The sequence below is a fragment of the Dryas octopetala genome, chromosome 7 (assembly GCF_963921425.1).
Source record: "Dryas octopetala chromosome 7, drDryOcto1.1, whole genome shotgun sequence".
NCBI lineage: Eukaryota > Viridiplantae > Streptophyta > Magnoliopsida > Rosales > Rosaceae > Dryas > Dryas octopetala.
The window spans coordinates 14,287,617-14,305,204 of NC_141372.1; the positions used below are offsets into that span (position 1 = coordinate 14,287,617).

At 36.3% G+C, this 17,588-nt stretch overlaps 1 protein-coding gene across 1 annotated transcript; it reads left to right on the forward strand.

Annotated features, from left to right (window-relative positions):
• Window positions 1-10,058: 10,058 nt before the first annotated feature.
• On the forward strand, window positions 10,059-12,780 carry LOC147279925 (putative 2-oxoglutarate-dependent dioxygenase AOP1). Its single transcript, XM_086252095.1, has 3 exons — window positions 10,059-10,444; window positions 10,546-10,864; window positions 12,547-12,780. The coding sequence occupies exons 1-3, from the start codon at window positions 10,068-10,070 to the stop codon at window positions 12,778-12,780; spliced, it is 930 nt and encodes a 309-aa protein (XP_086108221.1). The 5' UTR covers window positions 10,059-10,067.
• Window positions 12,781-17,588: the final 4,808 nt, after the last annotated feature.

A 17,588-nucleotide genomic window follows, 5' to 3' on the forward strand; every position in this document is an offset into this window, starting at 1 on the left:
AAGTGCATGTAAGTTCATTTTCATCACACTGACTACAGTGAAACAATTATCACTTATGAGCAAATAAGTGTTTCACTTGTCATGTGTTGATCATGCAATTTGATCAACAAACTGTTGTTTTTGGAGATTTCTTAAGTTTATTAGACTGCAAGTTGCTTGCTTAATTAATCCAAGATCCCTCCAAAACTTGATCATGCCTTTTGCAGATAATTTGACAATAAACTTTAAGGTCAAAATTTATCTAACATGTATATAGATAAACATGCATACAAATATAAGATAATAAGATAGGTGTTGTAAATACTTTATTATATGTGGCTATTCTTGTAATTAGTTGTAGGGGCATATTAGTAAATGTTCATAACCCTAGTAAACCCTACCTCTATATAAGATGAATGAAACAGACAGATGATATTCGCTCTGCCTCTCTTTTCCACAAACCCTATTTCCACATACTTTTACAACACGTTATGTGCACGAAAAGCTCTTTGGATTGTGGATCGTCAAACAATAGAGGATCATCATTCAATCTGTTCTTCAACCAAGTAGGTTTTATAAAACAATTTAATGTTCATGTTTTTAAACCTTGATTGAATGTAAAAATCTACATGAAGCATGAACCCTAAATTTATGTAATTGATTTATTTGAGATTATATATTTTTATACATGTATTGGATTGAATGATTAAAAAAAAGGGGGAAGAATTTTTTGGATGGTCGGAAAACCACCCGCGCGGCCAGCAGCCCCCGGCCCTCCCACGCGCTGCCAGCAGCAGCCTCATGCTGTGCTTGTTAGCAACAGCGCAAGCAAGCTGCCAGCAGCAGCTTCGCTGCCCACCAGGCCCAGGCTAGCAGCCCATGGCGCCAGCCCAAGCCTAGGCCAGCAGCCGCCACGTCAGCGCTACTCCCACGCTGACACATGGCGAGCTTCCTGAAATTTTGTAAAAAGAGATTTTAATCTTAACCATGCCTGGGGTTTGAACCTGGGACCTCTTGTGCACCACCTTGCACCTTGACCACTGTGCTGCTGATGACTTATTGTTAGTGTACAAACCATTTAATATATATACTCTAAATGCCAGATAATTTTATTCAAACAATTTTGTGATATTTTTCTGTTCTATTTGGGTATATGAATATTTTACTTGTTTAAATTTTTGCACTAAAATATATGTGTAGAAATTGTAGGTAATTAATGAACCAGTTGTTCATACATAAATATTGAACCTGTAGCTTCAATGATGCCATATAAGGAACCTGAAGTTTCCTTCATAAATTCACCATACATGATAAAACCAGTAGATTTTACATGTCTATACCATGTTATAGAACTTGAAGTTCTTATTTGTTGCTTATGGATGTTATTACCCAAAGCATTAATTATGATTATTTGTTTCTTTCAACCAAAGAATGTCAAATCTCAACAAGCTTGATTTTGTCGCTTTGGAAGTTTCTGGAAGAAACTATTTAAAGTGGACTCAAGATGTTAAGCTTCATTTGACTGCCAAGAAGATGAGGTCGACAATCAATGCTGACAATGTTGTCGTAGTCCCTTAAGGCAAGTGACATGATCTTTATTAGGAAACATATGGGGGAAGCACTCCAAGTTGAGTACCTCGTTGAAAAGGATCCACGAGCTCTTTGGGTCGCTCTGGAAGAGTGGTTTAACCATCAGAAGACCATTTTCTTGCCTGAAGTAAGACGTGACTGGCAGAACATCCGTTTCCAGGATTTTAAATTCGTGAATGAGTATAATTCGGAGATCTGCTGGATCCGGTCACTCCTCAAATTTTGTGGGGAAGAGCTCACCGAAGCTGACCTATTGAAGAAGACTTTCTCCACCTTCCCTACCTCCTGTTTGGTCCTGCAGCAACAATACAGGGAAAGGAATTTTACCAAGTTCTCGACATTAATCACTACTCTGTTGCTTGCTGAAAAGAATAACAACTTATTAATGAGAAATGATCAAGTCCGACCTGTTGGTACTGAAGTAGCACCATTGCCTGAAGCAAATGCTGTTGCTCATCGCAATTCAAACCGCAAAAGAGTATATCGAGGTCATGGAAAGGACGCAAAGTCCGACCGCCCGAGATATAGAAGGACAGGTTCTCAGAGGAATGGCTCGTATGACCAAGGCCAACGTGGTCATGGCCCACGAAACTTGAATTCTCGTGGCCAAAGCCCACGTGGTAGGAACCACGGTCTCTCTGCCCCAAGAACTCGAAATGAAAGGAACATTGGTCCGGCCCGTTGTCACCAGAATCAGAATCAGAATGATCTCTATTACTGATGTGGAGGAACTGATCACTAGTCCCGCATCTGCCATGCATCAGCGCAAGCTGTAGATGAGTACTACGCCAGTCGCGGAACTCGAGAGACCAACCTCGTTGAGGGATCATTTCCTATGGATACCACCTTAGAGGTCACTGATTTCTAGGCTGAAACTGGACACTTCGAGGACTAGAAACTCGATGACATGGATATGATCGGCGCTTGTGCTGTATTTATTTTCTTAATAATGTTTCTTATTTAGATTATTTTGGTGATTTATGACTTGGATTATTTGTTCTGGAAATTTGATTATGCTCGAATATGATTTAATTCAATAATGTTATTCATACATGTGATCCATTGAATTAAATTTATGAATAAGCATGTTTAGTGGGGAAGTTTGTTGTCTGGCAGACAGTGCTTCTACACACACCATATTCTAAGATCGGAAGTATTTTTCAAACTTATTGCTTATTCATACTTCTGTGACAATTATATCAGGCTAATCAAACCTGATAGAGGGCCATGACAAAGCCCATTTTATGTTGTCCAATGGTAATGAATTTACCATTAATGAGGCCTTATATTCTCCATGTTCCAAAAGAACGTTGTTGAGTTTTAAAGATATTCGAGCCAACGGTTATCACGTTGAAACCACTGAGGAAAATAGAGTGAAATATCTTTGCATAACCTTCAAGTTGTATGGCCAGAAGCGTACATTGGAGAAATTGAAATGCCTCTCAAGCGGTCTCTACATGACCACCATTAGATCGATTGAGGCAAATCACATAGTTAACCATAAGTTAACCAATTCGAGTAGTTTCTTGCTATGACATGACCGGTTGGGATACCTAGGTCAAAGTATGATGCGTCATATCCTCAATTTATCACATGGGCATCCCCTTACTAATAAGGATCTTGTGTTTAGTGACACTATGCCAAACTTGCTCACTCAAAAAGTTGAATACTAGACCATCATATGCAAGGACTAGTAAAGACTCCACCCTTTTTCTACAAAGGATACAAGGGGATATTTGTGAACCTATCCAACCACCATGTGGATCATTTAAATATTTCATGGTTTTGGTTAATGCATCGACAAAGTGATCATATGTTACACTATTGTCCACAAGAAACGTTGCTTTTGCTAAACTTCTCGCTCAGATCATTAAATTGAGGGCTCACCACACGGATTATCCTATAAAGTCCATAAGACTTGATAATGCCGGAGAGTTTACATCGAAAACTTTCGATGATTATTGAATGTCCCTTGGGATTGATGTTAAACATCCAGTTCTCTATGTTCACACCCAAAATGGTCTCGCAGAAGTATTCATTAAAAGATTACAAATGATCACACGAACCTTGGTTATGCGCACCAAGCTTCCAATTTCTGTGTGGGGTTATGTAATCTTGCATGCAGCCATGTTGGTCCGGTTGAGGCCCACTGCTACCCAACCTTACTCCGTGTTACAGCTGGTGACTGGGTACGAACCTGACGTTTCGTACTTACGCATATTTAGGTATGCAGTTTATGTGCCAGTTGTGCCGCCACAACGTACCAAAATGGGTCCTCAACGAAGGATGAGCATATATGTCAGTTATGAATCCTCATCCATTATACGCTTTTTAGAGCCTTTGACAAACAATCTTTTTACCGCCAGATTTGCGGATTGTCACTTTAATAAGACAGTTTTCCCGCTGTTAGGGGGAGATAAGAACATCACCGTTCCTGAAGAACGACGTGAATTGACATGGAATGTCCCCACTATGTCTCATCTCGATCCCCAAACCACACAATGTGGTAGCGAAGTGCGGAGAATTCTAGATCTACATAGTATAGCCCATAATATGTCAGACGCATTCTCTAATCTAGCTAAAGTGACGAGATCACATATACCTACTACAAATGTGCCTGCAAGGATATTCGTCCCTAAAGGACGTGTCGTCCCAGATGGACGAGGTACGGCCATAGCGGCTAACCAGTCATATGTCCCTACCCAGAAGCGAGGTAGACCATTAAGTTCGAAGGACTCTTATCCCCGGAAGAGGATAAATTTGGCGCAAACGAGTCCCCTTGACATCGCGATTTCAATCGATCCATCTCACGATCCGCCCCAGAAGAGAGAGCGTTGGGGGACGCTCTAACATTTGAACCCACTCCCGAGAACATAGAGATCTCTATAAATTATACATGTTTAAGTGAGCTCTGGAATCGAAACGAAATTATCATCGATGATATATAGTATTCGCAGTAGCTACCGAAATTATAACTAGCGATGACATCGAACCTCGCTTTGTTGATGAATGTCAAAGTTGAGACAACTGGCCAAAATGGAAAGAAGCAATCTAGGTCGAATTAGATTCCTTGACAAAGAAAAAGGTGTTTGTTTCTGTCGTTCCTACACCTCCCAATGTTAAACTTGTATAATTTAAATGGGTATTTGTAAGGAAGCGTAATGAGAAAAACGAGATTGTGAGATACAAGGCTCGTCCAGTGGCACAAGGATATTCTCAACGCCCTGGGATTGATTACGAGGAAGTGTATTCTCCCGTAATGGACGTCATAACGTTTCGCTACCTTATCAGTTTGGTAGTTTCCGAAAAACTGAGTATGTAGCTTATAGATGTGGTCACTGCTTATCTCTATAGGGATCTTGATACAGAGATATGTATGAAAGTTCCTGAAGGACTTAAGATACCCGATGTAAATAGTTCCAGACCACAGAACACGTTCTTCATTCGTTTGAGGCGTTCACTTTATGGATTGAAACAATTCGGACAAAGGTGGTATAACTGTCTAAGAGAGTATTTGATCGGGATGAGATATGTGAATAATGATTTATGCCCTTGCGTGTTTATTAAGAAAACAAGTTTCGGTTTTGCTATTGTAGCTGTTTATGTCGATAACATGAATCTAATTGGTATTCTTAAAGAGATCAAGAAAACCGCTAAACACCTGAAGTTAGAATTCGAGATGAAAGATCTTGGGATAATGAATTTTTGTCTCGGCCTGGAGCTCGAGCACCGTGTAGATGAAATTCTGGTCCATCAATGAAATTACATCCTGAAGATGTTAAGGCGCTTTAATGAGGATAAAACGAAGCCTTCTAGCACGCTTATGATCGTCCGTAGTTTAGATCCTAAGAAAGATCCGTTTTGTCCCGCAGATGATAACGAAGAGATATTGGCACCAGAAGTCTCATATCTAAGTGCAATAGACACATTATTGTACTTGACTCAATGTACTAGACCAGACATCTCATTCGCTGTGAACGTGTTAGCTAGATATAGCTCTGCGCCAACACGCCGTCACTGGAATGGCATAAAAGACATTTTTCGCTACCTTAGAGGTACGATGGATATGGGCTTATTCTATCCCTACGCATCAAGGAATGGATCGAACCCCCTCGATCCTCGGAACGATGCCCGCCTTGTTGGATATGCTGACGTAGGGTATCTATCAGACCCGCATAAGGCGCGTTCCCAAATTGGTTATGTCTTTACGATTGGGAATACAACAATATCTTGAAGGTCTACGAAACAAACCCTTATTGCTACATCTTCGAACTATGCTGAGATTCTAGCCCTTCACGAAGCAGTTCGTAAATGTATATGACTCAGAACAATTTCCAAGCATGTTTGAAGTACGTGTGGGCTGCATTCTACCATTGATGAACTAATGATTATCTATGAGGATAATGCCGCTTGCATCGAGCAGATGAAGACGTGTTTCATCGAAGGAGACAACACCAAACATAGTGCATCGAAGTTCTTCTTCAATCAACAGCAACAAGAGCATCAGATGATTGAAGTCAAGCAGATCCGATCTCAAGACACCCATTCAGACCTCTTCATCAAGTCACTACCAAAGTCCACGTTCTTGATGCATGTTCGAGGTATTGGTTTGCGTAGATTGGCTGATTTACCTAGTATGTAGTCTTCAGGGGGAGCCGACATCAGGGGAAGTATCCCGAAGCATACTCACTTGATCATCGTGTACTCTTTTGTCCTTTGTCCAAGGTTATTTTGTCCCACTGGGTTTTGTTACCTGGCAAGGTTTTAATGAGACACATCTTGGCATGGTCACTCTACTCATACTACATCTTGAAGATGTGTTGATCTCATATATATATGCATTTGCTCATCTTTTCTCTTCGACCACGGGTTTTTCCCATTGGGGGCAAGGTTTTGGTGTAGCAACTCTTACCTGGCAAGGTTTTGACGAGGCAACTTAGAAGCGCATAGTAGAGACAACACTAATGATATGGAATATCCAAGGAGGAGTATTGTAAATACTTTATTATGTGTGGCTATTCCTGTTAGTTGTAGGGGCATACTAGTAAATGTTCAAAACCCTAGTAAACCCTACCTCTATATAAGGATGTTTATAAGATGAATGAAACAGACAGATGATATTCGCTCTGCCTCTCTTTTCCACAAATCCTATTTCCACATACTTTTACAACAATAGGATCAATTAATTTCCATAGTTTTTGATTTTAGGATTTATTACTTGTAACACAAAGAACCATAGTATCGAAAATCCCAAAACCAAAACAAACATAAAAATCTTGCTGCATAAAACTGTTAGTGCAGAACAATATGACTTTCATGGCAATACAGATTTACATAGAGGAATTCTATTTCAAGAATCATACATATATATAGTGATATTTAACATATAATTCCTCACATATTTCCACAAACAATCAGATTATTGATCTTTACAAAAGAACTTTGGACGCGGTTAAAAAACAAATACAAAATGGAAGAGATTAGTGAGTGTAAATTTCTTATTGATAATTATGTCCATTTTAGAATGGTAGACTATAAACCTATTCTTCCTCAAGTTGAAGAAGTACAACTCCTTATTGACGATATTGCTATCAGAGATGAGGAGTTCCAAGTTGGTGTAATTTTAGAAAATTACCACTAAAATGGAATGATTATAAAAAGAAACTCAAACACCAAGAGAATAAATTTACTTTAGAGGAAATAACTCGACACCTTTTTATAGAAGAAGAATCTCGCAAGCAATATATGAAATCAATTGATTATCCTAAAGCAAATTTGGTGGAGGGGGAGTCAAGTGACAAACCCAAGAAAAATAAAATTCCCCCAAAGGGAAAGAGTTTCAAAAAGAAAGGACAAGACTCTCTAGTGCTGGGAAGAATGGATGTTTCTTTTGCCAAAAACCCGGTCATATTATGAAGAATTGTCGACATCATAAGAAATATCTTAAGTCACAACTCAATATGATCGAAGACAATGAGGATTTCACAACAGTGGTGATTGAAGAAAATCACATCGATTCTGATGATGGTTAATTGGTGGCTGGATAGTGGAGCTATTATACATGTTGCAAAGAACTGAGAGGCATTCTCAAAATATGAGAAAGTTATTGATGGACAAAGTGTCAAGACGGGTAATAACCAATCAACATTGATAATGAGAATTTGTTCAGTTAACCTCAATTTTACATCTGAAAAAACAGTCACATTGAAAAATTTTCGTCATCATGTTAAATAATAGTATGAATATGAATATGTAAAACAAGAAGAAAACTTTAAAGTAAATGATAAATAGGTCAATTTTTACGTCCCTAAATATTACATCAATCCACCTAATCTTTGAAATGTAAAAAATGTTGAGTGGGGCAGGAATTGATTTCTTTTCCCTGTACTTATTAAACGTGAGAATAAAATTGATTTCTCATTCCCCGATAGACCTCCAAAAATTGAACCAAACAGCCCCTAAGTTGAAGTGGATCCTCATCTTTGTATCAAACCAATGTAGCTTGCGATCCAACAATTATTGTAAAATGTGGTCTAATGATTAAAACAGGATGTCAAATAATCAAAAAAAGGACGTGGATTTTTCGTTTCTTTTTACTATTGGAAACTGTGTTATATAATCAAATAGAGGACATGAAAATATGAAATAAGATTAGCAGAGAATAGAGATTAGTATCCTATGGTCCAAGGTAGTAATTACAATGGGCTGGCCTAGTGTATTTAATTGGGATTCTAGGGTCCATTTGGATTCTAGCTTGAATTTGGATTTCAAATACATGCATTTAAAATCTATGTATTTAAAATCCTTAGATTTGAAATTCGGTTGTTTGGATAAAAATTTTAAATGTGAGGATTTCATTTTTTTCTCATTATTTTATTTCAAATATTTATCAATTTAGGATAAATATATAAAAATAGACAATAGAATACAAATATAAGTTTGGCTTAATTAGTTGGTTGAGGATATTACTTGTTTGTATAAGGTTGGGGGCTCAAACCCCAACAACCACACTTTGGGCCTGTTTGGATGAAAGTATTTCATGGGAGGGATTTGGATTTAGGGAGCCCAAATCCAAATACTGTACATTTGTTTGGATTTAATTTAAAGAAGTGATTTGGATTTGACCCAAATCCATGAATTTCAGATACCATATGTAACTAGGTATTTGAAATCTCACCATCTCATTCTCTCTCTCCCTCACCTCCGGTGACCACCACCTCCGACAACCACTGCCAGCCACCCCCCTCTGTTGAATTTTCCGGCCACCCCTCCGACGACTTTTCCGACTACATTTCCGACGTCTTTTCCAGCTGCACCTCCTGCATCTTTTTCAGCCACCACGTACTCGAGCGACTTTTCCGTCCACCGACGACGACGGATTTTCCGGACGTATCTTCGGCAACCTTTCCGGCCACCCCTTCCAGCGACTTTTCCTGTCGCACCTCCGATGACTTTTTCGGCCACCACCTCTGGAGACTTTTCTGTCCGCTTCTTCGTCCACTTCCAGTGACTTTTCCGGCCACCCCCTCTGATGACTTTTTCGACCACCACCTCGGCGACCATCAACCAACTAAACTAAACCTATATTTATGTTTGATTGTCTATTTTAAATATTTATCACATATTGCTAATATATAAAAATTAAAATCATATTTCTTATTTTTTTTCTTAATCATATGTTTAAATTATTAAATTGTCAAAAAAAATTCTTACATTGAAATCCTCACCTTTAAATTTTGTATACAAACAATAGAATTTCAAATCTAGGGATTTCTAATACATGGATTTCAAATGCATAGATTTAAAATCCAAATTCATGGTGGCTGGAGGGGATCAAACGGTGGTGGTGGTCGGTGGCAAAGGTGATGGCCGGCAGGGAGAGGGAGAGTGGTCGTGAGATTTCAAATTCGTACGTTGTAGGAGTGATTTCAAATCCATGGATTTGGGCCTCTAAAATCCACCCTGGATTTGGTGATCCCTTCTTTAAATAGAAGCCAAACATAAAATACCTTCATCCAAACGGGCCCTAATGGATTTTAAAAGAAATTGGAAATTCATAGAAATCTAAGTGTATTTAATTCAGAATTTTAGGTATATTCAATTAATTCAGAATTTTATAGATTTCATAAAAATATAGGTATATTAGAAAACTCTGATCGATTTTAAATGATTTCCTTAAGTGGTGGATTTTGTTGGATTTTGATGGATTTTGTTAGAAAAGCAAAAGCTATGAGAATTCCACCTTTCTCCCTTAAATTTTGATGGATTTTATGAAAATCAATAAGAATATCCATATATAGAATGCATAAAATCTGCATAAATTTATAACTCCTTTAAAATTCATATGCCAATTCAAACGACTAAACAGATGGCTAGTATATATATATATATATATATGCACCACCTTTTCCATAGCTTTTAATCACCTTGGGAGATCTCTCTTCTCCAACAATTCTTTCTCCATCTTTTACTTAGCTTGTGAGCAGAAAAAAAACACCATGAGCACTCAAACAGTGACCAAAATTCCGGTGGTAGATTTCTCCAAATCAGAGAACTTCTGGAAGCCAGGGACAAGTTCATGGCATTCAGCTCGCAGAGAAGTTTGTCATGCACTCGAAGAGTTTGGTTGTTTCATTGCAATCCTGTCCAACAAAGTCTCTTTGGAGCTTCACAACACTTTGTTTGGTACATTGAGAGAGATGTTTGATTTCCCCACAGAAATCAAAGCCCAACATACTTACCAAGACAAGCCTTTTGCTGGCTATTTTACTAAGAACCCTTCCTATGAAGCCATGTTCCTTGATAATGTTTCAAACCCTGAAGAACTTCAGAGATTCTCACATATTTTTTGGCCCAACGGAAACTATCAGTTTCGGTATACTTTTCAAAACATATGTTCTTGGATTGTTCATTTCAATTCTTGTCTAGCTAATTCTTGTTTTTTTTTTTTTTTTTTTTTTTTTTTTGTGCCTACAGTGACAGTGTTGATATGCATATGAAAGTGGTGGCAGAACTAAATGAAGTTGTGACGAGAATGGTATTCGAGAACTATGGTGTAGAGAAGTATCATGATGATCACATTCAATCGACTTTTTACGCTCTCAAATTATTAAAATACAAAGAACCCAAGAAAGGTGAAAGTGTGAGTCTAGTTAGTCATACAGACAAGAGCTTTTCCACCATTCTCTGTCAAAATCAGGTCAATGGTTTGGAGGTAAATACAAAGGATGATCAATGGATATGTGTTGATCTTCCACCGTCATCTTTCGTATTCCTAGCAAGTGATGTATTTCAGGTACGTATGTTTATGCCATAATTTTTCATTTAATATAACTATATGTATATTTGTACTGCATTCACCACTAAAATATATATGTATATATCACATGTCTCACATACATACGTAATATAAGTGAGTTGCAACTTTGAAAATCCCACTTAATTATAATTAAGCCCACACTCCTCTTTTTATTTAATAGATGAAAAATCAATTTGCTAATTTTTTTTTTTTTTTTTTGAGTTGGAGGGAAGGGGATCAAACTTGGGTGAATTGTGGGTAATTGTACGGCCCTTTCAACTGGCCTACCCAACAACTGCATTAATTCTCTAGCTTGATGATGAAATTCACATGTGAAACCAATTTAATTGATCGGCATCCCTTGTAGATCAGTTGAGGTGATTATCTATAGTGTGAATTACGTATTATTTAACAAGCTAGGATAGTGTTATTGGCACTCCAAAAGGTCATCCTAGCCTGCACTTCAATATGTACAAATTTTCTCTTATGTTTTTTTTTTAAATTGGACTGCATGCTGGATGACTTTTTTGTAGTGCCAATAACACTATCCTTTAACAATTATCAATTAGCTATTTGTCTAATTATATTTCTGTCTACTTTATGGAAGAGTTTCCAAGTTCTAATCTCTCATTCTCATAAAACACAAATATTTTTAATTACTAAAAATTTTGAAAGAAATTTTTTGTCCCACCAGTGTTTATCCATCCTTTGATCTTCTTCTATTTTTTTCAACACCAAGCACTCCATGATTGTGATACTTTTTTTTCTTTCACATTTTTCTACCTGAGTAAGAGGTGATGAAAGTATTGGTATATATACCTCAAAAGGAGGTTGTTGATATTACATTTGGTGATATTTCTCTCAAAGTGAAGGCTTACTTTGTTTAATTTTTTTGTATTTGAGTGTTTATATGTTGATATTCATAATTGGTAACAATATTTTTTTATAATTGAATGTATGAATCATGAAATTTCAATTAAAACATTCAAAATTAGAAGTAATAAATGCCTCAAATCATGGATCTTTAAATATTGCTCAAATTGGAGCAATGACAGCTTTTGTAAATATCTACATATTTATGCCTAAGCCATTATCTGACGTGGAAAAAAAAAAATTCACGCACATTTATTTACCTATTGGGCCTACTATAAAATAGGGTATTCAAAATGGTCTTATATCTAAAAAACCCTATATATATATATATATATATCCTTGGGGGCGTATCTGTGACATTCTATTTTTGACACAAGTTTTCAATAAGGCACACTCCATATATGATTTCAACGATCCAAACCGTCTATTTTTTAGGTCTACATTAAAGGATCATTCTTACAAAAAATTAGGTAAATCATAAATCATTTACCGACAAAGATTAAGTGGTCAACATAATAAACACTTGAAATGTTGACCATTTAATCTTATATGGTAAATGGTTTCTGATTTACCTAATTTTTTGTCAGGATGATCCCTTAATAAAGACCTAAAAAATAGACGGTTTGGATCGTTGAAATCCTTTATGGAGTGGGCCCCATTGAAAATTTATGTCAAAACTTGTTTCAAAAATATGATGTCATGGATCCTTCTCCTATATCATTAATTAATTAGTTTTTTGTTTTTTATTTATTTATTTGTAGTTCTATTGTCATTAATTCCAAGTTTTATTTGATTTTTCATACTAGGTTTGGAGCAATGATAGAATACGGTCTTGTATACATAGAGTCATTGTGAAGGAAAATAAGGTTAGATACTCATTCGGGCTTTCTTCACTCAAAAAAGGGGTAACACACATACCGAAGGAGCTTGTGGACAAGGACAATCCTTTAAGATATAAGCCACTTGATCAGTCAGAATATATTAAAGCACAACTCATGGGCACTTCACCCCTTACCGTCAAGGCATATTGTGGCATTTGATATTTTTTTTTTTTAAATCAATAAAGAAGTAGGATTTTTATATTAATTTCAAAATAAAACAAACATGGCTGGAATAATATATTTTCTTTGTTTTTTTTCTTTTTCCAATTAATAAAAACGTCATGTATGCATGCTTTCGATCTTAAGAATTGTGTTGATGTCACATTGTACTTGGGTTCTTATTATATATACATTCTAATTGTAGTTGCATGGCCTTTATATATTTGAGAGTTGATCACTCTCCTTTTATATATCCCCTCAAGTGAGAATTCTGTAAGGATCTTACACATAATGTCAAAAAAGAATCTAGAAGATAGATTAACTGTTGTGGGAAATACATGAACTACCTAAATAGACGTCCTAAAGATAACACAAACCGTCTGAAGAAAATGTTGATGATGCTGCAAAAACTGTGCTTGTTTTTCTTCCTCTTATCCAATTTTGCTCCGAGTTCTCAACTAAAATGTTGCTCCTCTAATCCTAATGGAAGTCCTAAAATCCTTCTTTTTGGCTCAGTTAAATCTGAGCCACACGAACGGCCATTAAAATATTCCCGTATGTCACATAAAAGAAAAAGCACAGGTATTATGAGAATCTTTTCAAAAGTGGCCATTGGGGATGATTATAAAACTTGTAAATTAGACTTGTCTTTCCCACGCAGCATCCCATTTTCCTGATCAGCATTGTCTTAGTTTATGTACAATTAATGCCTTGACTTGAGAGATTAAGCCACATGCAGTATGTGTACCATTCCCAGCTCAATTGAGCATGAATCCAATACTGAAATTAGTTAAACTCCACTACAAAGGCTTCCACATAATTTTTGTGAACACAGAGTTCATCCACAAGTGAACAAGTGCTTGTGGCTTCATGGGCTACCTACAGTATCGACCTCTCATTGAAAAGGGCTTCATTCCTCTTAAAGTCGTACTATTGTATTAATCAATCAAAATGAGGAATTGAAATCAAATTTGTTAGTGGTCATTTGGAAAATTGGAAACCACCGACTTTGTACTAATTATTTTCTTTGATCGATTTGCAGATGCTAGTTATTTGAAAAACGGGTATTTGGATACTGTAATAGATGGGAAACCAGGCATGAAGGGTATCCGATTGAGGGACCTCCCCATCTATGTATCCAACTAATGTAGCTTGTGGTCCTACAATTATCTGTTGTAAAATGTGGTCTAACGATTAAGACATGCAGGATGTCAAATAATCAAATAAAGGACATGGATTTTTCGTTGCTTTTTACTATTGCAAACTGTACGTCCCCATAAGGCAAAGCTATGCATGTTTATATAGTCCACTGGAACGAACTCACAACTCAATGGGATAATTTTCTTATAGCAACTAGAACTCGACTTGAAGAGTTGAGACACTACAAGAAATGTGAGCAAAGCCCACCCTCATTGGTGTCATAAAATGAGGTGACAACTGGGCTAACAGAAGAAGGGACAGAGATACCGGTAACTGGAAGAGGTAACTCTAGTTGAAGAAGGGAGTTAGCCGGCTGGCTGAGGTAACTCTGCTTGCCAAGGGGAAAACGCTCTTATTTTATAGTTCTTTAAAAGATTGTTCCTTCCAAAAAACAGGACCTATTCTCTATCTCGTAGTGGAAGTACGTGCTCCTCCCTAATTCCTATTCCCTTACTCTAACAAGTAAGGAAGTAAACTCCCTAGCCTCTCCCTATATATGTGTTATATAATCAAATTGAGGACATGAAAATATGAAATAAGATTAGCATAGAATAGAGCTCAGCATCCTATGGTCCAAGGTAGTAATTACAATGGGATGGCCTAAGGGGGGTGTATTCAATTGGGATGTAAATGATAAATAGGTCAATTTTTACGTCTCTACATATTACATCGATCAATCCTCCTAATCTTTGAAATGTGAAAAACGTCAAGTGGGCCAGGAATTGATTTCCCTTCCATGTATTTACTAAACATGGGAATGAAATTAATTTTTCATTTTGAAGCCTCTAAAACTTGAACCAAACGGCCGGCCCAAAAGGGTGAAGTGGATCCCCATGTATGTATCAAACCAAGTAGCTTGGGGTCCTACAATTATCTATTGTAAAATGTGGTCTAACGATTAAGACATGATGTCAAATAATTAAATAAATTAAGGACATGGATTTTTTGTTTCTTTTTACTATTGCAAATTGTGTTATATAATCAAATAGAAGACTTGGAAATATGAAATAAGATTAGCATAGAATAGAGATTAGTATCCTATGGTCCAAGGTAGTAATTACAATGGGCTGGCCTAAGGGGGGGTGTATTCAATTGGGATGTAAATGATAAATAGGTCAATTTAATTTTAAGTCTCTACATATTACATCGATCAATCCACCTAATCTTTAAAATGTGAGCAATGTCGAGTGGGCCAGGTATTGATTTCTCTTCCCTGTACTTACCAAACGTAAGAATAGGGGATGTAAATGATAAATAGGTCAATTTTTACATCTCTAAATATTAGAGAAAATTTGAAAATTTTCAACAAAACCGAGAAAATCAAACAAAATTGGAGATCCCATAGTCGAAATATATTGTTTAGTTAGCTTTACAAATTGAGCATTCAAAAACAAACAATCAACCAATTTCGAAATTTTCCCAAAAAATTCCCAAATTTTTGAAAATTTTGAACCTTAACTTCCCAAAGTTTCAAAATCATCGATTATTTGCATGAATTGGTATGAATTAAACATGAATACAACATCTATGAATAATTTGTAGCAAAACCCAATCTTAATTTCAACAAAATCACATACAAAAACGATTTTAATCCTTGAACCCGAAAAACCCCAATTTTCGAAATCAAACATGCTTTAATTCGAATAAACCTTGAAGTAAACAAGCATACCTTAGTCGAAATCATGAGTTAAACAAGAACCGCAAGCAAAAACGAACAAGCAAGCACCCAATCGAAAACGCAAAAAAATAAAAAATAAAAAATTCTTTGGTTTCCTTAATTTTTGAGCGGGTCAGCAAAAAGAAAAGAAAACCACAAAAATTTGTCCTTAGTCTTAATCAGTGGGCTGTCCGTATGCATGTACGGTAACCATCTGTGGACTGAGAACCATAAATCCATTTTCACATCTTTAACAAGATGACATATTAATTAGTGTGAACATCAAGATCTTTCTATATGATGGAATTTTGTCAATATCACTTGAGTTGAACAATAACAATTAATTCATGCTTATATGTGGACCAACCATGAGATAATCATTATTGAACAAAAACTGACTTCTTTATGGGATATTTCTTTTTGCGGAATTCTTTTATCACACATAGAGGAAAAGCAACACATAAAGGCAGATATAAAGCCTAAACTGCTTGTAACGTGTGAATAAACAATAACATATTATATATATGTATATATATATACATAAATAAGTTGAGGTATACCTCAACAGAAGGAGCCTGATATATATATTAGTGGCAACATGTGTAAACAAAACAATTAGAAAGATAGCTAGCTTTATGCTTTTTCTTATCAACTTGCAAGTTAACAATCACGCAGTTTATAAACAACTATAAAGTCTATACTTTTGCTTGGCAACTTGTAAGTAAACAATCAGATTATATATGTGCATATTGCTGTCAAGTGTCAACTTGTAAATAAACAATCATATAAATATATATTGACTTCACAAAATAGGCCTTTAGATCCATAGAACCTTGCTCTGATACCACATGTTGGATTTCTTTATATGCAGTATAAAGGCACTCTCCTTGTGATGTCATTGATTGCTCGTGAGAAACAAAGATGCAGTCAAATGTTTGTGAGAATGCCAAAGACAGCCGTAAGTCTTCCTCTCTCTCTCTGTATCTCCTTATACACTAGCCTATATGGGGTAGGATCTTTTATGCATGTGATTGTACATAAGAGAGGGGACCCTAGCTGTATATTTATAGATGACAACTCCTAGGTTTCTTACCCATAAAGAAACACCCGAAGTCAGCCTTATCACCTCTGGATATCATAACCTTATGTAATAGGTATTCCTTGTTAATTAGAATTCCTTTTTCACCTTAAGTACTGGCCAGGCTGTACAAGTTAGTCTCCCACTTGTATTCTTAGTTGTATAAGTGATTAAATAGGTTGCTAACTCAAATAGGTTCTTACATCTTCTCCAACAATTCTTGATAACACAAACCGTCTGAAGAAAATGTTGATGATGCTGCAAAAACTGTGCATGTTTTTCTTCCTCCTATCCTATTTTGCTCCGAGTCCTCAACTAAAATGTTGCTCCTCTAATCCTAATTGAAGTCCTAAAATCCTTCTTTTTGGCTCAGTTAAATCTGAGCCACACACAAATAACCAAACGAACGGCCATTAAAAGATTCCCGTATCTCACATAAAAGAAAAGGCACAGATATTATATGGGAATCTATATATACGGATTAAGTGGCTCACATTATGATAAACTTTTCAAAAGTGGCCGTTGGGATGATTATAAATCAAAATGAGGAATTGACATCAAATTTCTGAGTGATCATTTGGAATATTGGAAACCACTGACTTTTTACTAATTATTTCTTTGGATTTGCAGATGCTAGTTATTTGATAAAAGGGTATTTGGATACTGTAATAGATTGGATACCAGGCATGAAGGGTATCCGATTGAGGGACCTCGCTAGCTTCATTAGAACAACAGACCTAGATGACCCAATTATGGATTTATTTTGTTTTGGGAAGACTAGTGAGTGTTTGAGTTGATATCAAAGGAATAAGAATAATGAGAGGTGGGAAAAATGTTTTTATATTTTGTTAAATTTTAATGATGGGTATAAAA